The 25,378-nt window shown below is 41.0% G+C and overlaps 1 protein-coding gene across 3 annotated transcripts in view; it reads right to left on the bottom strand.

Moving 5' to 3' along the window:
* The window catches only part of soga1 (suppressor of glucose, autophagy associated 1), a 78,596-nt gene that overhangs the window by 12,874 nt on the left and 40,344 nt on the right, over positions 1-25,378 (bottom strand). For 2 of the 3 annotated variants that reach the window (XM_055048432.1, XM_055048430.1), the window contains exons 5-15: positions 16,081-16,143; positions 14,658-14,825; positions 13,373-13,526; positions 12,471-12,996; positions 11,379-11,685; positions 10,995-11,228; positions 8,771-8,905; positions 6,310-6,432; positions 5,824-6,054; positions 5,108-5,206; positions 4,806-4,973 (exon numbers count right to left, since the gene is read on the bottom strand). In XM_055048432.1, the coding sequence (XP_054904407.1) occupies positions 4,806-4,973; positions 5,108-5,206; positions 5,824-6,054; positions 6,310-6,432; positions 8,771-8,905; positions 10,995-11,228; positions 11,379-11,685; positions 12,471-12,996; positions 13,373-13,526; positions 14,658-14,825; positions 16,081-16,143 (2,208 nt within the window). The remainder of the gene's footprint in view (positions 1-4,805; positions 4,974-5,107; positions 5,207-5,823; positions 6,055-6,309; positions 6,433-8,770; positions 8,906-10,994; positions 11,229-11,378; positions 11,686-12,470; positions 12,997-13,372; positions 13,527-14,657; positions 14,826-16,080; positions 16,144-25,378) is intronic. The other variant, XM_055048431.1, reaches the window with a different exon arrangement.

Consider the following 25,378-nt stretch of genomic DNA (forward strand, 5'->3'; position numbering starts at 1 on the left):
GTTTAAATTAATAAATGAAAGGCAGTGGATGAATTTATTATTAAGTATGCAAAAGTAATATTGAGAAAAAGGAATTTTGACCTAAAGAAATAATTATAAATACACTTGGGTAGCCATCTCATTCTTCTGCTCATCTGCATTAGCAGCAAAGCTGCAGGTTTGGCCCCATTAGTTCAACATAGTTATGGTTATTCTTCTAATGCGGACTATTATTTTTGCCATTATAATCAAGGTAATTGGAAACATGTCATAATTGGACTTAGCAGGGATATGCTTAAAAATAACTTTAATTTGCTCAGTGATTAAAATAATTTATACTGGCTTGTGTTGCCCAATTGCACTTTAAAAATCATCTAGTCAGCTTTATAGAGAGAAATATTGGAGATGGGAAAATTGAACAGAAAATAGGAGAATTCACATTGTTGTATGTGTTATACGTTTTAATAATTTAAATTACAGAGTTTCTCGGGAAGAGTAGTTAGTTGTTGTTAGTCAAGAGATTATAATTGAGGGAAAAAAAATAAAAAAGATTTTTAGTCGCCCTTTGAGCAGAAAAAGTTGCATTAAAAAAAAAAAAAAATTACAAGATGTTCCAGAGATTTTGGCCTCTGAATGTCAGCAGTTAGTAACTTTCTACACAGCAGCTTGTGTCTGAGTTTAGTCAATATTAATCAACATAAACTGTGCCTTGTTAATAATTAGACAGTATTAATGGTTGCTGGGATCCATTAATGACTCATTTTACTGCACCCACTCATAAGAGGAAGTCTCATGATAGCAACATGTCTCGTCCTGTATTTGTGGACTTCCTTATTATCGCCTCTCTTCCTCTTTAACCCTGTTTCACTCCATCCTGTCCCTGCAGACTTCTCGCTCTCTATTTTGAGCTGCATCACTCCTTTTTTTCAGATTCTGTAGGTGGAATCCCCTGAAATATTTATGAGCGGTTTTACATTTTCTTCCCAGCGTGCGTGTCTCACCGTGCACACGCCTGACAGCACGGGCACATCGGCCTGACAAACGTGAAAACTCAAATGCCCACACGCATACACCCGGACCTCCCAGACCCATCAATCCTCTTGTTGTGCCTGAGTCTGGCTGCCTGACTCGGTGGCATCTATGTGTGGTACTAATGAAACTGTCAGGCAGCGAGTCACAGTGAAACACTCTCTGACCGAGCCCGACTCCCGTCTCTTACAGGAGCGCAGTATTTCTTATTAATGACGAACACAGCTTAATGAGCCCCACAACTCAACGTGGTTTACTGCAGAGGTGCTGAGAGGGAGGCTATTTCATTGAATGCCAAGTGTTTGCGGAGGTGTTTGGGTCAAAACCCGATACTTGCTGTTTAGCAACTTTAGCTGTATTTATGGAGGTAAAATCTAAAACAGTAAAGTGCTTCTGGAAAGGAAGTCAGCATCTCTATCTTTACCAAAAAGTAGGAAATACTTGTGGCATTTATGAATAAATAATACTTTAATATAAGAAAACTTGCGACATTTAGGAATATATATAGGCTTAAAAAGCTACTAAGTAATTTTTACAACATCCCCAGACACGTCTGTGATTCATCACGGCTGCAGAAGAATGAGAGAAAGCAAGACGTTAGAAGATGACGGGAAAGGCAGACGCTTTAAGGGAAAGTTTTATCCATCACAGCTCGTAACCTCTGTCTGCTTTAAGCATGCTGGAGCTGGAAATATTGACTGTTGGCAGAAATAGCTCTCCATTCTCTAGGAATATACCCAGGGGTATGTTCTCCTTTGCTTTAAAATATTAGTAGTGCAGTTTTGCTGTGGCTGCTCATAATATGAATTAGTAAAGCTCTTTTTTAAATACATTTAACAACTTGCAGAGATAATGTTTTCTTTACAAAGGTGCTGTACAGAGAACAACAGTATTACTGTAATTAATAGTCTAATAAAAGCACAATCCTGTGAGGCTGAAAGCGGGTCTGGCCTTTACATTACATAATAATTAGCAAAGTTATAAAAAAAAAATAAAAATCAAAAATCAAGCAGAAAGGGTTGAGGAAATGGAAGAATGACCAGCATTATTGATGCATATTGGTAATTTTGATGATAAAAATGTAATGTTTGTTACTGGTTTCTCAATTGTTGACCATGTGGTGTTTTTGAAAACTTTGTATTTTTGTCCTTTTATGATGTGAAGAACTTTGAACTGCTTTCTTTCTGAAATGTGATATAAAGCAAATAAACTTGATTGACTGAGCTTTTCCCACGTTGATGTCAGAAGTACTGTTTTTTAGCTACAGATGCATCCATATTCAAATATTGTATAAAAAAGATTTAAATGGTTCTCCGGTTAACCTTCACAATAATCGAATAATCAACGGATTAGTAACATAATCACAAGTTGCACCCGTGATAAGATGCAGGAGTAATAAAGACATAAAACTAAATCAAATATGTCTTTTCGGATCCCTACAAGGAACCACAAAGAGACATTGCTAAGTATGTTTCTGGTTAAGCTGCATGTGTTTTATCACACATTAAACAAACAGACCAGAATGTTGCAACTGCGCTTGACTTTCAAATTAATATAGCAGATGTCCTCCTCCCTACATGAGTGAAGTTAATGCCACAGATGTGATGAATGTGCAATAAGAGCTTCCAGCTGCTCAACTTGTCATCACAGAGATGTTTGCAACAATAAAGAAGATGACCTGCATTAAACAATATAAGGCAGCGTCAATAGGGGGGCTTCAGGCCTTTGAACGCTGGAAGAAAGCTGGATTTGTCCTGCAAGCGCTCAGGGATCCTGAGATCATTTGTTCCCTCTCTGACTGGGTTTGTTTGTCAGGTCGAACAGTGAAGATAATTTCCTGCCAGGCTGTTTGACAGGAAGGACAGTGTTTGAAATTGAGTTGACTTGTTCAGTGAAGCAACAGCTGGAGGACCTGCTGCGAGTTGCCAGGAAGACTTGGCACTGATGTGGTCGGCTGTTTGTTGTATGGCTGCACACACACACACACACACACAAAGAACAGACACATGCCCACGCTGCACACTTTACAGTTTACATCATTGGCAGAGAAAAGATTACTTCCAAATGTGGCATCTATATGAGAGCCACACCCACACAGACACATCCAAGTGGGAGAGTTCAGGTCTTGTCAGATGAAGCAATCCCTCACTTCTTTACAGATTACGATGATTTAAAAATGTTTAAAAAAAGTCTTTCTCGGCCCCCATTTTTTCCGTCGACAGTTTTTCTGTCTCGTACATACAGTATAAAGATATGACAGGTGGTTTAAAGCCTTTTCACAATAATGCAACTATTTTTGTTTCACTTTCCAGAATGCACTATAAAAATTCGAACATTACAAATTACATTTCACAATTAATACCAAAGAGGTTGCTGTCAGGGAAGGGAAAAGCATCTCGTCTCTCTGAACTCAGGCTCTCATCTATGACTGGCGATCAGGAGATAAATGATCTAGCATCCGAGAATGAGGCCTGACCCGTCGAGGTCGGAATGATTAACGACGGCTGTCGGTGTCGGCGTGCGTCTCTGTGAGCATTATTAGGTTTGTGTGCTGAGAAAACCCAGATAACGAGGAGAAAATCCTCCACTGCGGGATCGCTTACTGAATTCATGAATAATATGCGATTTTTTCCCCCCCTTCCTGTCATTTTTCAGTGAATTATCTTTAACTTGCAATGTGGTGATGGGTGGTTTTTTATAAAGATGTTTTTTTTCTAATACATTACAACAGCAACGTATGCATTTTTTTTTTTACAGGTAAATGACGTCACAGGTACTTTCGAAGGCATTTCTTCCTACAGATGGGCTCAAATGCAAAATAAAACTCTCATTGGGGTTATAATATTTCTACGTTACCCTTTCCACCCAAAATATTATTTGTGTTTAACGTCTTCAATATTTAAAAGTGAAACTACACAAAAAAACAATAGCATGAAACAAATGCGGGGCAGTAAATGCACATAATCAATTCCTGGAGGAAACTGTCAACATATCTGACCTGCAACTTGATATCGATTACATCCAGGACAGAATATGCATTAACAGATATACATTCTTAGAAAAAGAAAGAAGAGAAAATACCATACAATTATCTGTTTTAATAGGCCTCTCTGTCTGCAATAATTTATCTCTCATTCTTCCGTTGCACACAGGGTGTGTTCTAGAGGCTGATAATTAAAACTATTACAGCTTCAGCCGCTGTTATGAGACAGACAGCGAGACAAAGACAATCAAGAGGGGGAGGAGCCAGTAAAATCCTGTCCAGCTCCTCCCAAAGCTTGAGAGGAGCTGGAAAAGGTTTTACAGACAAATAAGCTAACTGACCCCGAGGTCAGCAAAAAGTCACAATGTTTGTGTTAGTAGAGCTGGTTTAGTACTCTCACACATTTCTTATTTTATGCTTCTACACCTCATCTTATCACCTTTCTAAAAAATGCAGTTTTACTTCCTGAAAACCAAAAAAAATAAAATATAAAAAAGTCTGCTCTGAATGTTCAGCCCTGCAGTCAAAGTTGTAGAGCTGGACTGATTTGCAGGGAGCCGCACAAACGTGCAAATTCTAAAATTACATTTTTTCATGAAACCAAATTAAATCATGAATTGCAAAACCCTCTTGATCTTCAACAATCTAGCTCCCTTCCATTTTTCTTGCTTTTGATTCTCTCCAGCTCTTTTCACAAGCATTGCTCATCATGATATCAGTAAAAAAAAAAAAAAAAGATAAAAAATTGTGTTTGTCAAACTTAGTGATTTTAAAAAAATATTTCTTCAGCAGCTCTGTTCTGCTGTTCTGTTACCTGCGTGATGAGGCTCTTCAGTTCGGTTCTCTCCACCTCCCACGATGCTTTGGCCTTTGCGAACTGCTGAGTAAGTTCCTGGGAGCCTTGTCTCTCTTGTCTCAACTCTGCACTCAGGTCCTGCAGAGCAACCTTTAGGTCTGCCAAAGTGCTACTCACAGCACTTGACTGTAGCAACACACAGACAGATCTATTAAGTGTTTTGTCATGCACACATGTCACTGTGAGAGCAAAATGCAAGAAGCTGTTCAAAACCTCAGCCAGTCCTGTGCATTTTTGTGTGTGTGTGCTGGTCTGCTTGCCTTTATAGTCGGGCTGAGAGGCTGTTCGTCTGCAGAGGCTCTCTTGTCTGTCTGGCTCTCCTCCTCCAGCAGCAGGTACAAATCCTTCAGGCTGTTCATCTAAGGAGCCAATCAAAGTGTAGCGTCACCTCGACTCTTTCTAATAGTTCCTCAACCAAAAAAAAGACCCATTCAAAATACTTCCTGTTTCATAGCTGCACATCATCAATGAAATGTTTCAGAGCCTTTTTTTAGGGACTGGTGTTTTATGTCCTGTCTTAGTTTTATCTTGTGACAAATGCAGCAAACAGTTTTGATCGATTATGTGACTAAATAACGCAAAACCATCAGTTCTCATAAAACAGGATAAATCAATGAAATTGCAACTTGGACAAATTGAAATAACATCTCAAAGCTGCAGGATGTAACTTTTACAGATTTTTACTACATGTTTGTTACGAGGCTAATAGAGCAAGAGAAAGGATGTGAGCAAAACATAAACAAAAGTGATTGACAGCGCTAAGGCCCTCCTCCTGGCTCTGATTGGTTGTTTCTGACAGAGCAGTGCTTGTGAAAGGAGGACCATAAAGGAAAGCTGAGGAGCTCTTTGTTTTTTTTTTTGGTCTCACATTATCTGTCTGATATAGTTTAAACAGTTATGTGAATTTTTTTTTTTTTTAAGTAAAAGTTACATGCTGCAGCTTTAATTAATGTCTCTGCTTTTCATCCACTCATACCTCCAAAACATCTTTCCCCTCTGCATCCTTTTTGCAGCCCAGCCTCCACTGTTTGAGGAAGCAGCGCAGTTTCAGACTCAGCAGCAACAGAGCTTGTTTCAAGTGCTGGGACTCTTGAACGAGCAGAGTCCTCTCCTGAACCCACAGCTTCTGCTGAAGGCGAGCCTGCAGGCCCAGGCTCTGAAGCTGGAAGTCCCGTCTGAGCAGGGCCTTCTGGTGCTCCTCCTGGAGCTGAGAAGGAGACGTAGTCAGTCAGGGAAGGTCTAAGCCTGATGCATCACTGTCACTGTCAAGCAGCCCACAAATCTGGTGAATATCAGCCAGAAGAAATCAATAGAAGTCTGCGGTTCTGCTTATTCTTGAGCGTAAACCCTGAAAACATTGAGATTCGGGAGTTCAAGCCATAGGACACAAACACACTGATCCAACAAAACTAAATTTTTGGGGCAAACTTACTATGATTGTTTACCTCTCCTTTAAACTGACCTGTGAGAGTCTCAAGCTGATTCCTTTGTGGCTCTGCCTTTCCCTCTCCAGCTCCTCCAGAGTTCCTCTGGCTGAGTCCTTTTCTGTGGACAGCTGCGCCTGCAGGTCACTGAGCTGGACAGACTGGAGAGAAAAAGAAATGAGAGATGACAATTATGACAGAGGGTAACTAATAAGTAAACATGTGGAAAGAGTAAATAACTGGAGAAGTAGTGACTAAGGAGAATTGACAAAAAAAAATGACAAAAATGGATCCTTTGGATGAAAGAAAACAGATGTGCCACATTGCCTTTAAATAAACCCTGAGCAGTACAAGTCTACTGTAAGTCTTCACAAACCTCCTCCACCTATACTCATGCACTCTCCCATGGCTCATTTAGCAGCTGAGTGAGTGTAATCCATCCTCCACTGCACCATGAATGTCCTTTTTTACCCTCCCCTGGGCTCTCTGTCTCCACCATCCCCAACCAAGAGCTACGTCCCGCTAACACAAAAAAAAAAAAAATTTACTTTTTCTGTTACAAAATGACTCTGGTGCAAAAAAGTATATATGAAAAAAAAGAGGAACTAATTGATGCAATATTTATTTCATTCACAAACTAGTCATTTACATAAAGAAATTGGGTCCAAATACAGTAATTCTAATGAATATCACTGTGAAAGAATATGAGTTTATATACATATTCATCTGCAAATTCAAACATAATCTAAAGCTGAAGGTTTCAGTGGGGAAATCTGAGTGGAAGAATACATCTGTGCTGTCACACTAAAACCTGTTGAACAGATGGACAGACCAGATTTACTTTTGCATGCTTGACCCTGAAGCTCAGCACTAAACACCAATTTCTGGGTTCTTGCCATCCTCTGTTTATCATTGCCCTCCACTTATCTGCCTCTCTCGGTTTATTTTCCCTGACCTATTCACCCTCATATTCGTGGATAAAGATGCAGATACATGAAGCCTTGGTCGCCACGGGAGCACAGCCTGAAAAAGGTCAAGCAAACGTCTTTTCTTACCGCTGCTGGACAGTGTCAAAACTGTTTATTTTGTTTGCGAATAAAGTTTGTCCGACACAGCGTGGCATCTCACCCAAATCTTCCAGCTAGCACAACCATTTGCAGCTATGGCATTGAAAAGGCTTTGATGAATTAGTTTATATGGTTATCAATCATTTCTATGAAATGCTTATAGAGCTCTAAATCATAGTCAGATTTGAAATCGTAGTTGTTGTAACTGATCTTGAAACCTTACAACATCCTCAGGGGATGTTCTTTTTGTCTTGGGTTGTAAATGTACTTTCTAGCGAAATTGTAAATATTAGCTTCCCGGGTACACGGTGCTTCGTAATGCACTGGTAAAACAGCAGCAGAGAGGTTGCTTCAGGAATAAACTTTGACCAATGGTAAGGATGGAAGGATACGAACAACCATAGAAAATGAAACCAAAACATTTCAGAGATCTCAGCTTCCAATATAATTAATTATAATGGGCACTGGTGCATCGGGTATCAATGATTTGAAGACTGTTGGTACCAAGAAACCAGGCTTAAGTTCAGATCCAGCTGCCTGTTGCATTACACCAGCTCAGAAAGCAATGTGAGTCCTTCTAATGGGAGTCCATCCAATGACAGCGGTTTTTCCAACAGTCGCCTTTCCATGGTGCATTCAGGTACAACTGGTAAACAAATCGCTGGTCAGCTCAATACCGACTACTTCTTGAAATTGCAGGTCAACCTGATAAAATCAAATATTTTCTGAGTGAAAAAAAGGAAACAATGATAAGTTATAGAACTAGACCTGTTTCGTTCTATAACTGCAGACTATTAAAACCATTATGTCAGCACTGTAAAGAAAGCAACCACATCCTGCTTCTCTGTTTAGACATCCCACAGTCCTGTGCTGCACCATTATCAGTGCCACAAGCTCAAGCAAATACTACATGGCTCACGGCCAGAATCACGTATAGATAAACATGGGTAACTAATATCGGCCCGATTATGGAGCCGATAATCTCTGGCATTCTGATGACTGCTCACACAAACAGAGCTGTCCATTTACAGTGGCCTGAATAGGTAGCTACTGTATTTTATGGATCCCAATGTAATGCGGAGACGTTGTAAAGCGACATTATAGAACCTCCTCTTTCTGTTGTAGGTTCATAAATGATCTTGTCTTGTGAAAGTAAAAATATAAATGTTTGGAAAATTAAGTACCAGAAATCCCAGATATGTACAAAATATGAAAAGCATGCAAGTGCCTAGAATTTAAAGGGGGTGTACTTTATTTTGTTTGGCTAAAGTATTACTCTGGTCAAAGTTTTATGTTTAGGTTTTTGGTGGGACCTCTGTTGCTGTCTGGGTAAAAAATGGTGCTGGCTTTCAGCCAAGAGATGCACAGAGGCGCACATATTGGGTCTCTGACATGAGTTGTTTGCTGTCATGTTGTTCATGATCGAGCGTACCGTGGAACGATCCGTCTCCTTCTCCTGCTCCGTTTGTCCAGCTGCCCGATTTTGCATGTCGTTGCTGATGGACTGGCTGCTCTGGTAAGTGTCATCTTTCTCGTCTGGTTCTGATTGGTCCCTATAATCAGGCTGCTGCATGCATGGGCAAGTTAATGAAGAAGAAGAAGAAAAAAAAAAGAAAAAGAAAACACAAACAAAAAAATCATAGAGAAAAGACATAGAGAATGAGGGAGGAGACATTTTGGGAGGAAAAAAAATGGAAGGTGACAGAAATCATGACAACAATAAGAAAAACACAACACAACCAAAATGGTGTCCCGTCAGTGAGACATCGAGAAAACTAGGGGAGAAAAAACTTATGGGCCTCACAAGACAAAGAAAAGGATGTAGATGAAGAAGAGCTTGGTCAAAGAGGAATATGAAAGTGTGGAGAAAAGAAAGAAAAGGACGATGGAGGGTAGAATGAACGGCTGAGGGGCAAGGAGGGAACATTTTTAATGGAAGAGGACACAGGGTAGAGCAACAGATGGCAATACAGGGTTAAAACAGGAACGAGCGATAACGAAGGGAGGGAAAGAAGAAGAAAAGAAGGAATGGAAAGGGAAAGAGAAGGAGTAAGGCAGTTAGGATGAAAGGCCAGAGCGAAGGGCAGAGGGAGCAATAAGGTGCAGAAGAAGAGAGAGAACGCGTGACGTGAAGCAATAAAAGGGACGAGTTGGAACAAAAGAGGTGAGGGGCGTAAGGAGAGGTCAGAGAGAAGCAAGGTGATGAAGGAAGGAATGGAAGTGAGCATGCATGAGTGGTGGCAAAAAAAAGGTGGTGTGAAAGGTGTGGGGGCAGGAGGGAGCGGGAAGCCAAGAGCGGAAATCGATCGGATATGGAGCCCATGCAGACAGAAGGAGGGACAAGAGAGGGAGGACAAGGGAGGAGAGATAGGAGGGGTTGGAACTGGCCTCTAATGGAGTATTGTCACTTGAATCTACTAATAATTTAATCAGACCTTCTCAAAAGCCAAGAAACTAGACCAGATCAGAAGAGAAAAATGATTTTACGATGCACGACTCTTTTGCTATTGAATCGGTTCATCAAGTCCTAAAAGTCTCCATCTTCAGCTCAATGAAATCTTTTGGAATTGAAATGCCGTGATCTAACTTTACTTAGAAATTTCAGCAGATTACTCCATCTTATCGAACCGAATTACCCATTGGTGATGTCTAAGAAAATATGACGTCCATCTGTAAAGTCGTTTAAACACAGAACAATTGAAGTTAATTCAAAATCTCTGCTGAGTTTTACACTGACAATAATAATTGAAAAAATCCCCACCAAGACAGCAATATAGATCTGAAATAATTGAAACTTGTCTCTAGGTTTTTCAAACAGCTGTGCAGGTTCCAAATCCAGCCAGAAAAAAAAAACAAACTATTAAATGTTCTAATGTTCTCTCATCCCTTCTTGATATTTCAGAATCTCAAAGTATTTCTTGTAAATTGTGTTTGCGGATCCACAATCAAATCATCCAGTTGTCATGACACAAAACAAACATGAACCAACTAAGACTTCACGATGTGAAACTCAAATAAAGTCAGTCCTCCCAAGTATAATACGAATGGACACAGTTGCACAGTCCTATAGTCCACGTACACCGGTTGTGGGATTGCTTGACATGAAGGAACAATATTTGATAACCTCTCTATGTCCAGGCAACTGGCTCCATTTGAGGCACCAAGCAGCATTTAAACACATGTTAGGAAGCATTAAAACAGCATGCAGAGGACATGCAGAGGTTTTTTGTTTGTTTGTTTTATTATGTGTTTTTACACAGGCAGCTCAAATCTGACTTAATACACGGACTCTGCAGAGACCGGAATGAGTCCCATGGCTTTCCGGCCTATGCATAATGAGCATTGAAAATTGTGAATTTGGATTAACAGCAACTCCAATTAAACAGCTGACATGGCCAGGATGTTCCTGCAGATTTGAGCATGCTGTGTAAATTCATTTTTGCAAAGTGCAAAGAAACTCAAAAAGAAAGCATGGTGGAATGGGACTGAGAGAGATGTTGGCCAAAAATAATGCTAGAATAAAGAAGGCACTAGAACAACAACAAACCAACAAGAATGAAACATACTTGAGAAATATAATTATCTTAAAATTGAATGAATCCAAACAAAACAGTGGTAAGGAGTGAAGGAGAGGACTGTGCTTCATGTATTTTTACCTTGTGCTCGACTCTGTTGTCTTGATCCTGGCCGTCTCCAGAGCAGGGGATGGAAGCGCAGGGTGACGCTGGAGGGGACGCCCCTTCCACCAGAGCGTCTCTCCCCCCAGCCGGAGGTTTACCCAAGCCGTCCACCTGCTCTACAAAGGCCTGCAGCTGGGTGTGCAGGGCCTGAAGCCTGCTGGTCAGAGCACCAACTAGAGGACGGTCCGCCAAATCGGAAAGCTCCGAGATCTGGGGAGTGGAAAGCGCAACCTTCGTCACACGGTTTGACAAAACCGACGGAGATAGAGGGGATCAAGTAGTGTAATAATGAAATTAGATTTAAAGGTTATAAAATTTTATGTGACACATTCAGAAACAGACCAAACCGAGGGCGCGAACCTGGCAGTGAGGCTGAGTTTTCTCGAGGTCACACGGCTCTGCTGCCTCATTGCTGCAGACCTTGTGATACAGCGAAGGAGAGGAGGAGGAGGACAGGCAGTTAGACTCGGGGGAGGTCAGCAGCTGTATGGCAGTGGAAACCAAACGAGCCTGGTCCCTCAGGGCCAACAAGGCATCACGGTCCTTCTGCCCCAGGCACCCAGAGAGTGGAGTCATTGGCTCAGCGATGTCCTCGATCTTCTTTTTCTGTTCATCCATCTCCATGGCGTCGTTCTCACCACCTACTGGCTCTTTGCGATGAGGCGGGCTGATGAAGAAACAAGAGAGACCTCTTTTATCGCCTATGCAGCCGTTACGGAAGAAGATTTCGGTATTGTAAAAAAAAAAGGAAAAAGGAAAAGTGACTAAAACTAAAGAGATGATTTGTAGTTTTGTTTCAGTGTGCTGATATGATGTCAAATGCGACAACAGAACCAAATTTCATAGCTGAGATCACGCTACATCTTCAAACTGGTTGTTTACGTTCAGCTTTTGCATGGATTTTAGTCTGATTTTCCACAAATCTTAACTGATGTGTTTTTACTGACAAATATCTGGACAAAACATTTTGGCTGCTGATTCTCAGCTGAATCCCTGATGTAATCCCTGATGTAAACAAAAACATAAAATCAAAAAATACTGTGCAGATCATAGTTATAGATCACTGGTTAAAGGTTTGGAAGTGCAACTAGACCATTCAAAGTGTTACTACATATATACCAATAACTTTGCATTGAAAACACAATTTTAGATCAAATCCAGAGTCAAGGGTTTAGAAGCTTATTTTCTCATGCTATCATAGTGATACCGGAGCACATCACAGCAGCTCTAAAGTCCTTCTATTGATCAACAATTTGATGGTGGTGATTTTGATGATGACATTTGATAAAATCTAATGTTTATTTCTGGTTTCTTAATTCATTAATATTGTTTGTACAGTGCACTTTGAGCTCCCTTGCTGCTGAAATGCGCTTTACAAATTGACTTGAGAGACAGTGGTGCCGCAATAACAGTATGCAGAAAGAAGCACTGGAAAACAACATCTACACATACCTGAGAGGGAGGCACTCTGCTGAGTCTCCTGCTTCTGCATCGGTCTCCAAAGCTAGCCTCGACAAGGACGAGGAAGACGGAGCGTGATACGAGGCGAGATCGCAGCGCTGCAGGTTGGACAGCAGCACGCGGTTCTCGTACTGCAGTTTCTTCACTTTCCCGCTCAGCTCTCCCACCTGAAGCCTCGCCAGCCTCAGTTCCTCCTCCGGGGTCGGAGTGTCGGTGCTGATGAGCACGGCCCCGTCCTGGACCGAGTGGCTGTCGTTCAGCAGCCCGTCCGTCAGAGACAGCAGCGACTCGGTGGACAGCGCGGACGTCGCAGGCGGGAGTTCGGATTTGTAGCGGTTGATCTCATTCATCAGCAGTTTGTTTTGCTCCTCCATCTCGATCAGAGACCTCCTCAGCAGCTCGGCCTCCTCCTCCACAAACTGCAGGTGCCTCTGGAGCTCCATGACGTTTTCGGACGAGGCCCCTCCGCCAAGCACCATGGCCCCTGGACCAACGCTAGAAAGTTCTTGATGGCCTTCTGGGAGTAAAGACAGTCATTACTTTCACACGAGGAAAGAGCTGGATTATAGATTTTTTTTAACCGTTTTAAAATTAGTCCTGGCACCCGAGGTGAACAGTAAAGAAGTGTAGGATGGGTAAACGTGCAAAAAAGGGAAAAAGAGTGGGAAATATTAATTGTTAATAATATGTAAATTACACAGTCAATGATGAGAATGTGAGGTTTAAGTTTCATCTAATGTGTACATGTGTGCCGTATGCAAGACGTGCAATGTTATCATTATGTCAAATAACATGACTATATGTCATATTATTTTTCAGGGTTTCTATTTTTTTTTTTACTTTTTAATCGAAGGAAATAAAATAAAAACAAAACAACTAATAGGACTAACCACCTTGGGAGCCCTTCATTTCGTCCATCTCGGCTCGGAGTCCCCTGTTCTCCACCTCCAGCTCCACGATGCGTCGACTTAGCAGGTTGGCCTCCTCCTCGACTAGCTTTAGGTGAACTCTGACCTCAGCTTCGCGAGTGTGCGGAGAGTCGGCAACCTGAGACGAGTCGAACAGGGCAAATGGTGACCACAAGCATCTCGACACGTTTGCCTGAAAATGTTTAGCTAAGAGTATGTTTGCATTGCTCGTACTGTTTTAAGTTATTTTGAACTCAGCCGTTATTCATGCCTGCTTGGTTTTGATGAATGTTAATTAACCACTTTTAAAGATTTCAAAGAAAATAAAAAGTTAATACATGCATATATGAGCAATTCAAAATCTACTGAGTTGTTAAGAAATGAGAATCTGTTTAATAAAATACAAAAAGTTTGAGTTTAGCTTTATAGTGCTTTGATGGTTTTTAAAGCAATGCAGCTTTTCCTCTGCAGGGTTTTTCTCAGGCAGCTTTATATGCCTCTTGTGTGTTTTGTGGGAAGAAAAGAAATGCAATAGTTTACCACTATAATTCACTAATACTGTAATGACCACAACTAGTACAAAACAAGCAGCAAAGCTGCAACATTTTTTATGGAGTTCCAGAAAATTTTAAATACCAAAGTTTTCCAGATACAATTTTTCTTTGTTGTCACAATGGATGGATAGATTAATGGGTGGATTAATGGGTGGATGGATGGATGGATGGATGGATGGATGGATGGATGGATGGATGGATGGATGGATGGATGGATGATGGATGGATGGATGGATGGATGGATGGATGGATGGATGGATGGATGGATGGATGGATGGATGGATGGATGGATGGGTGGGGTCTCGGACCCAATGTCAGAAAATTGTTATCCTGGGAGGCAAAACAAAAGGAAAGAGGAAAGCAGGGAAAAATTGTTGAGTAAAAGGGAAGGAAGAAAAAAAGGAAGGTCACAACAAAGAAAAAAAAACAGAGAAGGAAACAAAAAAGTCTAGGAGGGAAGGAAGAAAAGAGGAAATAAGAAAAGCAATAAACAATGAAGGAAGGATAGGTGAAAGGACTTTCAGACATTTGAATAAATAAAGTCTGGAAAAGCAAATATTTTTACACATCCTTATTTTCAGTCTCCATACTCAGTCCTGGAAAACAAAGATGAATGTGTTCTCTACTTCTGCAGGCTGAGTTTACAACCAGCCTGGTAGTAACTCGTGTCGTGCAGTCAGTAGCCTGTGAGTCCTAGCGCTCCATCCTCCTCTCACCTCCTCCACGGTGAGCGAGCTGTTGACGTCTCCGTATAGAGACCTGTACTTGGCCAGCTCTTCCTTCATGGCCTCGCTGTCCTTCACCAACTTGGTCAGCTTCTTGCACATCAGGGCCGACTCCTCTTTGGCAAAGTGGAGCTGACACTTCAGGTCTGAATTGTCTTCCTGCAGTGACATGACAGAGGAAAGAAAAGCACTGAGGGGACCACGACAAAGACGCTGTCTTGTCTTGTGCTTGAAGTCAGATCTCTTCAAGCACAGGATTGCTCCACTTTGTGTCTGTAGCATTTGAAACCATCAAAATAAAGTCCTGAAATGCATGAATTTTGGCGCTTTTCAAACCGGACCAGTGTTTTCACGTCATCTTTGACAAGAGTGAAAGTCTCTCCAACAAACTCTAAACTTTAAAGAAAGACATTTCCAAAGCTCTGTCTGACCGACATGTGGACCGAAGCCACTAAATGTTGAGGTCGGAGTCCTGCTGCGTTTGTATTTTGCTTGAATTACAAGAATAAAAAGCTCAGGGGGAAAACATCAGCAAACACACTCATTAGTGGTTTGACTCAGACGCCATTTATCATCTGCAGAGACCATTCGCTACCTCGATGGCGAGAAGAACATCGATGTGCTCGCGAATTGTCGAGGAAACTTCTCGTTCAGCCTTCTTGTTTTAAAGGGGGGGGGGGGAAATAACTTTAAAATTTGAACCTGAATGCATCTCGCTCTCATTCCAAAACCTGCTGCTCCTGCTGCAGCTGACCTCAGGTGACCGAGTGCACACATTCCCCAGCAGCAGCTCTGTGGCTGTGTTTGCTTTACGGCCTGTGGAGCGGTTCCAACCACATTAAACGAAGCGAGGGCAGCTGAATTTACAGCCATTTATGGTATGTGGTTTGAAAGGGGAAGCCAAGGCACATCTTAGCGGCACAGCAGAGACTTTGGTGAAAAGAAATGCCCGCAAACGCTCAACACATTTCATTCTGCTGGGTGTTCACCTCGTACACGAGGGCCTTTCTGACCTGATGACGATAGCAGTAGTGATTTGTGGTTATGAGATCATAACCACAAATCACATATTCATTTGCTACAAAAAGTACAAGGCATCGTAAGACCAAAAATGAACCGTTCTTTGCATTTCTGATGTTAAAACATTGATGTAAAACTATTTAATTAGAATGAAATGAGTGGCAGAGAAGAAACACCAGCAATACCTTTGTAAAAACTAATTTACTTCTTGCTCACTTTCCTTTCTGTGGTGTGTGTGGATGCATGCCGGATCAATGTCCATGTCTTCGCAGGTTTAAGTGGCTTTGGCTCCCGAGACAGCGGTGTGTTTCTCTCATCGATTATTCGAAGCACTCAGAGGAACCCCCCTCCAAGCAGTGAGTGTGTTTTTCCCCTGTCCCAGTTTAAGACTTACCTGTGGAGCAGGCTTCTTGTCCGGTTTGTTGCTGGACCGTGCTCCTCTTTTCTTCTGGGAGTTCTGCAGCAGAGACAGAGTGACATTCTCATTAGCAATATGTTGCACCTCTTCGATTCTGTTCAGAATTAAATCGGTCAGAAACAACAAGCATCGAGAGAAACAGCAGCAAAGCGGCTGCAGCTCTGCTAATAAGAAAATCTTTGTCGTCCTCAAGGTCTTTTATTAGAGACTAAAGTGTGGGTCTAAGACAAATTGCGAAAGAAAAATCTAACTAAATAGCAAAATGATAAATGTATCATAAGAGAGAGTCTTGTTTTGTTTCATGTCTCGCTCTTTTACATATTCATTTGCTACAAAAATAAGACATTTATGGGGCTCCGAAAGCACAATTTTAGAGTTGGTCATTTGCCGCATCAGTGAGATGTTTAAATACAAAGTCAGATGACGTCCAAAGAAGTAAGAAGCCATTTAAAAGAAAAATAACTTTTTTTTTCATATTTCAGTTTATATTCTGTTCATCCAAGCATCTGTTCTACCCAGTGAATCAGACTCTAATCAATCATCATTCCTTCTCTCAAGAGGCAAAAACAGACCTTCATCATGCAAACACACACAGTGCATACTCTGCAGTGCAAGAAACCAAGCTTATCTGGTTCAGCACGTTTCCATGGAAACAGGCTACTCTCCGTCTCCCTGTCTGTCTCTCTGGTGCTGATCAGCAACAACAAAAGGAGGAATGGAGAGATGGGTGGAGAGGGTCGAGCAAAAGGGAATGACAAACAGCTGTTCAGATTACAATGGAAACATAAAGTTGAAATGAATCTCCATCATCACAAACAGCCACGAACAGCAGTCACACGAGCACAGGGGCTTTTTTTTTGTCTGATTCTCCGTCTCGCCATGGGTCTCCACCTGCTCTTTCTCCTTCACCACCTCGTCCTCCTACCGAAAGCCCATTTCCAACCACTTAAGTTTCCATCGTTTCCATCTCCTGCTGGGCTGTCCTCACCCTCCCCCGTTCTCTCAAACCCACTCGGATGCCAGTTTGTTCAGGGGGGCAAACGGGCTATTAGTAGCCCCGAACTGATCAATAGGACACCCCTGATAATGGAGCCATCGATTCTGGCAGCACGCGTGTCGGAGCTGTCGGCTCGGACTCTCGGCTCGGCTCTGGCAACAAATGGAAAACTGGTGCTGGACGTTTCCATTAGAGACATCAATGTACTTGTTCAGGTACCACAGCTGTCATTAAAAAGCCTTTAACAAATAAGTTAAATTTTTTAACTATTAAAAATAAAAGTACAAATATATTTCACTTGAAAACAAAACAGCTAACGTCTCTACACATTGATCCTTTGGTGATATTCCTTTAAAACTTTGAACGCATGTAAATAAAAACATTTACTCCTCTTATATTTCAATCCACTTCATTTTATGATGAGACACAAAACACAAGACGTCTGTGATGGGAACCTGACTGAGGCGTCCTTCCTGCAAACTAGACTTTGCAATTTTCTAAGCCTGCACGGATTTTCCATGAGTAGCACGCTAAGCGGACTGACTGGTGCATGGAGTGTACAGAAAACTAGACTTTACCTCGACAATTAAACAGCTCGACAAGCTCTGACACAAAATGCTGACTCGGCGTGTCAAGTGCTTTTCCTGAAATGTGTCACAGTTCTCTCAAATTCACAAGATGATGAAACGGCAGAAGCTGTTTATTTTTCTCAGTCTGGGAAGGAACCGTTTTAAAGGTTAAGACTGTGGGGGCTCTAAATACTTTTTTAAAATTATTTTTGTCCTCTTTACTTCTCTTGTAAAGAGGAACATGACTGCAGGTCCAGAAGAGACGCACTTACAACACATTACATGTCATTTCCCATAGATTCTCTATTGGATTTGGCTCTGGTCTATAGACTGGGTTATTTTAAAACATGATATGTTTTGGTCTAAACAATTTCAACATCCACCTCAGACTCATGGCCTTCGCAGCCTCTAGCAGTTTTTCTTTTTTCTAAAATTTGCGAGCTTTCATCGATCTCCCATCACCTCTGACGGCTTCTCCTGCCCTGCTGAAGAAAATCATCCTCGTGACCAGAACACCTTCCGCCACATGTTGTCGTAGTCGATGCTCACACCTGTTGCACCCTGCCTAAATTATTTAACATTTGAAAAATGATGTAAATAATCAAATGTTTCCTTCTTCCTCGTCATCATTATGGACAGATTTCAGTATGAATAATCCTCCTTAAAACAACCACTCTGTCCTGTGGTTCAGCTTGGCCTTTTCATAAATAATATGCCGAGGCAACACTGAAAGTGTACTGGGGGCTCTTCATTATTTATCATGTGGAAGCCCACACACTGTGACCAGAGCCCTGCTCTCATGTTTCCGAGGCTGCAGATCTCCACTTACACTGTGGATGAGATAGCGAGTTGACTTACGTGCTCTCTGATAAGATATTCAACAGCTTCTGACGGACCCTCCCCTTTTGCTGTCTGTCCCTGCGGCGGAGATCTTTTCACGTCTTTCACAACGAGATTCTAAACCAATACAGCAGACATGATGGTGGAAGGAGAGGTGGAGCGGGTTGGGAAAACATAGGCAGCAGAGACGTAGTACGAGGTTAAAAAGAGACAAAAGTAAATTAACTTGTGGAAGCAGGAAAAGAACCGGATATTTCAGATGACGGCGAGGAAGGAAGCACACAAATGACATAGTCAGAATAGAATGTGGCAATGAAAAAAAAGTCTGAATTTCTCTGTCATAGAAGAAAAATCACAGCAGTGAGGAGACTCCTCCCTCCCATCTCATCTGATCTGCGGTTCAACCAGCCATAACACACAGGGCAGGGCAGGCCAGGCCAGGGTTGAGTAAACTAAGGAGATCAAATAAGAAAGAGAAAAAAAAAAACAAACTCCCAGCAATATGAAAGGAGGATGGTGAAATACGATGACATGGAATCAATAACAACCACAGCCAATGCAGAAGACAATGCAAAAACGGTGAATATGTAAGTATGAAAATGAACCATCAGCATGAAGGAGTGATAATTAAAAAAAAAAAAAAAAACGTTCAAGCAGCCAAAACAAGTTAGAAGTTTAGAGGGAAAAAAAAACACTTATTCTCTTCTCTTGAGGAAGATATTCAAGTTGATTCAACTGAATTGGGTTTTTCCTGGTTTGAGTTTGATGGACTGGGACAAAAGATTTCCCAAAGAGAAAGTGGAGTTACGGCTCGTCTCACTGGGAATGACAATAGATGAGAATCGAGAGGAAGGGGAGCAGAAATCATTGACAGACACATAGATGAAATCGAGAGGAAGGGGAGCAGAAATCAGATTGATTTTTTACAGAGACAGAACAAATCCGAGCAGGTGGCATGAAGATCGTCTCGAATTAGCCTGTCGGTGGATGGCTTCTTCCTGATTTGCAATTATGGTGGCTTAAAAAAGTACACGTTCAGCCACAAACCTCAATGTGTGTTGACGCATAATTGTGAAGTGGAAAATGTGTGTGCATGTGTGGAGGTAGTAGAAAACTTAAAAAGAATTGATTATCAAAGCTGCGCACTAACACACACTCCGTCTTTGTCTCTCTCTGGCGAAGGTTTGGTCTGAGAAACAGGACACTGGCATATCAGCATTACCATTACACACCATGGGACAAAGATTCGCCACAGCGCAGCCACACAGCGGTGGCATAACCAGTGCGTGTGCTAAATGTGTAAGACTAAACCGGATGGATGATCGACCGATCAGAGGAAATAATCTTTTGGCAAAAAACCAAAAAATTTTTCTAAATGGGTTAGGCCTTCATTTTAGGAAGGTGACTTCGCCGTAAAACGACTAAATTAGTATATTTGGAAAGGTACTGGATTATTATGTGGTACGGGAAAGGATTTATGTATGTCAATAAAAAAAAATACACATCCTGCCATTTACCACATGAAGTGATTGAAAAGCAGCACAAACACAGGCTGGTTAAGTTACACAGCGCACAAACCCTAACATGCTATTTATTCTCAGTGAGAGATGTTAAGTAGCTCCCTGCAGTTGTTTGCAGGCAAAGCGAAGCAGCTCAGCGCATCAGAACGCAAAAGATAAGAGGGAAGCAACACCAGTGTTTTCCTAAATCCCCAGGCTTCTCTGCTCATTACTAAACACACACATGCAAACACCCCACTTCCACACTCAGCGCATCGACACACAGTCTGTCATATACCCATCCTGCTAATGCCGAGGTGGGAAATAATCATCCAATTTGCTATCAGCTCCCGGAACATCAGATCACTTTGTGTGATGCAGAGTGAACTGAGAACCGGAAATGAAATATACCAAAATACCCAATGCAGGGGTTTCAAAGTGTTATGTCAAGCAAGGCGACTGTTTTGAATTGCTTTTTCATGTTTCCACTCCCATCTCCTATTTATGAGCTTTGCAAGAAAGAAAATATGGTAATAAAATTAAAATGGGAGAATGCGGCAATTCTGGGCTTTATAGAAAAAAAAAAGTTAATGAGAAATACAAGAAAAACTACATCACAAATGTTTACATAGCAGCAACTCCAGCATGAGGTACCTATTTAAAGATAATTATTTCTTTTTTTTTTAAGAGAACTTGGAAGAAAACTCAAACTTGGAGAACAAACCAGAAAGCGAGCAGTAATGAACGCAGCTCCCTCCGAAGAGCAATGAGTTCATGTTTGTGTTTTTTTTGGAGGTGAAGGCTGAAATGAAACAATTCCTTCTGTGTTCTCATCACAGGAGCGGACGTGTGAAGAGAGAGAGAGAAAACAGATGGAAGTAAAAGATGAAAGAGCTGGAACGCGAGGAGACAAAAGCGGGAGAAGAATGCATTCTGAGTGAAAAATATCAATCAAACCGATTCTGGCCATTATAATGTCGGAGACGTTAACTCAGTTTAGTTTTAACATCAGTATGAAACTTAGCTTCTAACTCATTAGGGTTGTAAAGGGCTATTTTGCAGCTTTGTTTTGGTAGATGGACTTATATCAGCTTTAAAAATGAATCATTTTGTAGATCTGATCTGTGATTTTGTATTTTCACACTTTAAACAAACTACTTGGCAACCATGTTCTTAAACTATCAGCTTTGTTTTGTTGGAGTTAAGTGTTTTCATTTATTTCAGGCATATATTCAACAAACCTCACATCTAATGTAATTTGATTGCGTATTTATCACCTGAAAACTTTTTTACAAAACCGTTCCCATTGAATTGAGTGCTGATCACAGTTTGGCCAACTTGACTCTTATAAAATCTGACATATTTTGACTCCTGATCAGGCTCAAGTCAGAAACCAAAATGATGCACGAGTTGGACAAAAAAAACCTACAAATTGTGACATAAATTTACTGATCCTTTTTGAGAGTTTGTTGAAAAGAAAAAAGTTCATAACAAGACAAATGTTTTACCATTACTGATTCTTCTTTCTTTACACTTCAATATTTGGATAAAATCAAATCGCATAGTTTTTCTAGAGCATTTAAGACAATGTAGGAACCATGCAAATAAATCAGGTGGCTCCCCATTGAACATTTAATCCTAAAAATTGGCTTTATGCCTTTTCTAAACTACAGTGACCATAAAGCAACATCTAATGTCATTCAGACTCCTGTTTTCAGTCTATCATAGCCCATGTTTTATGTTTTCCCACCATGTCTTCAGAGGAAACAATTGATGCAACAAAAGTGATGTAATTCAGCTCTCACTGTCTTGCATGTGTATATAAGCGCAGCCAAAGCCAAAAGGCTAAATGCTCAATTAGCATAGCATTAGCATAGCAATAGCAGAGCAACAAAGAGCCGATGGGTCGACTGGAAACAGATGTGTCACCCTGCATGCAGCTCCCAGAAAGAGAAATATAAACCCGAGCTTCTGTTGCCTTCACTTGTCACGCGTAATCACAGATATATGTAAACAGAGGATAAAAAAAAAAAAGAAAGCAGGTTTCGGGTGTTACAAAGAAAGAGAAAAATCATTTCGAGCAGAAAACAAAGAAAGGGGCAGACAGGAGGCTTCCTTTGTTACCAGAAGCACCGCTGCTCACTCCCAGCCTCTTCCATCAATCGAAAAGCTTCTGTAAATCTGCCAATAAATGTGTATATATTTGGGCAAAACGCGCGCGCATGTGTGTGTGTGTCGACTGTGTGCTTCTCAATCTTAAGGGCAGTGTGTTACTGGGTAACCTTGAGAAAAAGAAGACATTTCAAACACAACACCACTGCTTTGACTGAGCTCCATGAATGTGGTGAGTAAACGCTGATCATCTGGGTTTAGCTGCCACTTTTGGTTCCCTACAGCTTTGAGGTATCTCCCTTATCTTTCAAAGCCAAAGTGTTGCCAAATTTATTTTGCTGCTGCTCAGCAAATGTCTCCATAAATAAAGACCAAATTCAAAAAAAAAAAACTAAAACAAAAACGTTTTAAGGGACCTGTTTCTTTTCCTTTGTGTAATACTCAATGAGGAACTACTGCACTGATAAAAACATAATCAATATTACAATGACTGGTAAATGTTAGACACATGCAGAATGCTCAGAGGTGCAGACAGCGTTTTTTTTATACAGATTTAAAATTCAATACTTAAAAAGTTTTATGATTCTCTTAATTTTTTAAATTGGTTAAAACATTAAAGTCCTATGAGCTCAGCGAGTTGGAGGATAAAGAAGAAGTCAGACTTTGTTTTATTAATATTTAATGTCATCACCTCCTCTATTCTGAGGACCAAGCAAAGAATGCAGCATCCATTTCAGTCCCCATCCCCTCATCCCCCTGCAAATGCACGCATCAGCTACCACAGGCCACAGTACGTTGCCGTGACGACAGCTTCTACAGGCTGCCGCCGAAGCGCCCCGTCGGCAGCGCATTGATGAGAAGACAGAGACAGGAAGAGGAGGTAGGGAAGTAAATGAAGAGGAGGAGAGGGTTGGCGACGACCGACAAGCGATGAGAGAGGAAAGTAGGGAGATCCACTGAGTTGAATCAAACACAAAGTCAGGATTCAGGATTTGAAACAACAACAAAAAGACATTTGTTTTTTTCTTTTTTATTTTCTTCTTCAGAGAATGGGAGTTAAATCATCTAAGCGCCTCTCCGGAGAGCAATCAGCTGGTCCCAGTTTACATGATTGAACATCAACAGTAACCTGAAAGCCCACTCTGTGCATTCAGTGTTGGAGTTACAACCGTGAGACAAAGACTGGACGTAAATAAGGAAGAGGCACACGGAGGGAGATGAGGCTCATCACAACAATACAGCCAGTCCTCATAAAGCATAAAACTGTAACCTGAATATTGACAGAATGAATTAAAGACCTAATTGAAGGGAGTGAAATCTTTACGGCCACACTTTCTGCTCTTTCATTAAGCTTCTTCTTCCACTTCTTTACGCAGCGAGACAAGGGGAACAGTGTTCTTCTGGGCAAGCTTAAGAGTAATGATGGTTCAACTGCAGGGCGAACTTTCACAAACACAATTTACTGTTCAACATCACTGCACATTATTGTGTACGTGCGGCGATTTATCCCCTTCGGCGATCATAACCAGCAAAACGGAAAAGATTAGTAATGATCGTCTACATCTGATCTCCTCAATACTAAACAAAGAAAAAGATCCGACAATAATGAACAAATTACCCCCATTTACAGCTAAATTCACAGATGGCAAAGTCTATCGCTTTAAGTTGTGCTGCAAACATATTTACGCAAATGTTTCCTTACGATTTAATGTATCTGCATCAGGGTTTCTGAGTCATTTACATCTGAAAACTAGCAAGTTTTCAAGACATTCGCCAAGCTAGTGTCACCAGCTGAACAGTTTATCTCAAGTGTTTGAAGCAGCAAAACCTTTTTTCTCTGATTAAAACCAGGCATTGGTTTTCAGATGCCTAAAACTGACAAAACACTCACTTTAAAAAAAAAAATCCAGGTAAAGGTAAGATATGTATGTCATTTAATTTATTTTTTATTTTTTGCTGCTTTGGAGGATCATGGTTTGTTCCTGAGGTCTCTTGTGCCACTTGAAAGACTAATAGTCCCTATTGGGTTGTTTGGGGGTTGACAGATTGCTGCAGCAAGGTAAATCACTGAGCCTAATGTTAACATGCTTATGACTGATAGCTCTAATAATAGCTTCGTGGGTAAGAATTAATAACCAAGTGGCTGAGAAATGGATTAGAGGAACGTGACAGACGGAAAGACTGAGGTTTTTCTGCCTGAAAGATTAGCTGGTCTCAGCATGTTTACTAACTGTGACAGTATTTTCTATTTCATCCAGTTAAATTGATGAAAACCATTTTTTTTCCTGTTTGACTTTCATAGTGACCGATAATAAAGTGAAATCAAGACAACTGATGAACACACTTTACATTAAGAAGTACATGCCTGTACAAAAAACCAAACAAAAACATACTGCTTTTGATATCTTGAAAACTAAAAAAGTAAGGAATGATTTTCCTAGCTTTAAAATGTCACCTTGCAATATCAAAAACAGGGTTTTGATGTTGCAAAGCCTTGTGGTTTCTCTACTTCACACAGAGAAACCATATGTGACTGCAAAACACCAACACACAGGGTCTCCATCTGGTGAGTGTGACACTGTGGACGTCCCGGCGAAGCACAGAGCAGCACCCTCTTACACCCTATAAATAGAGAGCATCATGTGCAGTTCACACCTCCCTGCTCCCTTTCTGTCAAACTGAGCTTTGTTGATGCTTTCTGACAGGAAGCGGCATCTAATGAGTTGAAACCTGAAGTTAAACTCCTGTTCCTGAATTGCAAAGATTAGAATGAGTCACAGTCTGAGATCCTAAAAGACAAAAGAGGAAGACGCCTTATGCAAGTGCCAGATGTGACTGTAACAAGATGACAAGGAAAAAATTGATCAGATGCTTCAGGATTATATTTGGTCCGTCCAAATGTGGAGCAAAATTAAACATTTTAACCAGACTTGAATGAATTCTAAATCATGACTGTGTCCTGTATAGCACAAACAAATTATTTCCAAAAGTAGCACATGTAAAGTGCCATATGTGTGTAAACCTAACTCTGTACATAATTTGAACGCTCTATCTCCATTCTTAAACATGGTGGTGGCAGTATCATGTGGTGGGGATAGTTTTCATTGGGATTAACATGGAAGATGTCAAGTCCACTTCCATATATTTTACAAATCCAGTAAAATATATAAAAATCCTGGTTGTATTGTGAGAAAGTACATCCACAAATCTGAATTTAATTTATTACAATAATCTTACACGTAAAAAACCTAAATAAA

The sequence above is a fragment of the Poeciliopsis prolifica genome, unplaced genomic scaffold (genome assembly GCF_027474105.1).
Source record: "Poeciliopsis prolifica strain line A6 unplaced genomic scaffold, Auburn_PproV2 SCAFFOLD027, whole genome shotgun sequence".
Classification (NCBI taxonomy): Eukaryota; Metazoa; Chordata; class Actinopteri; order Cyprinodontiformes; family Poeciliidae; genus Poeciliopsis; species Poeciliopsis prolifica.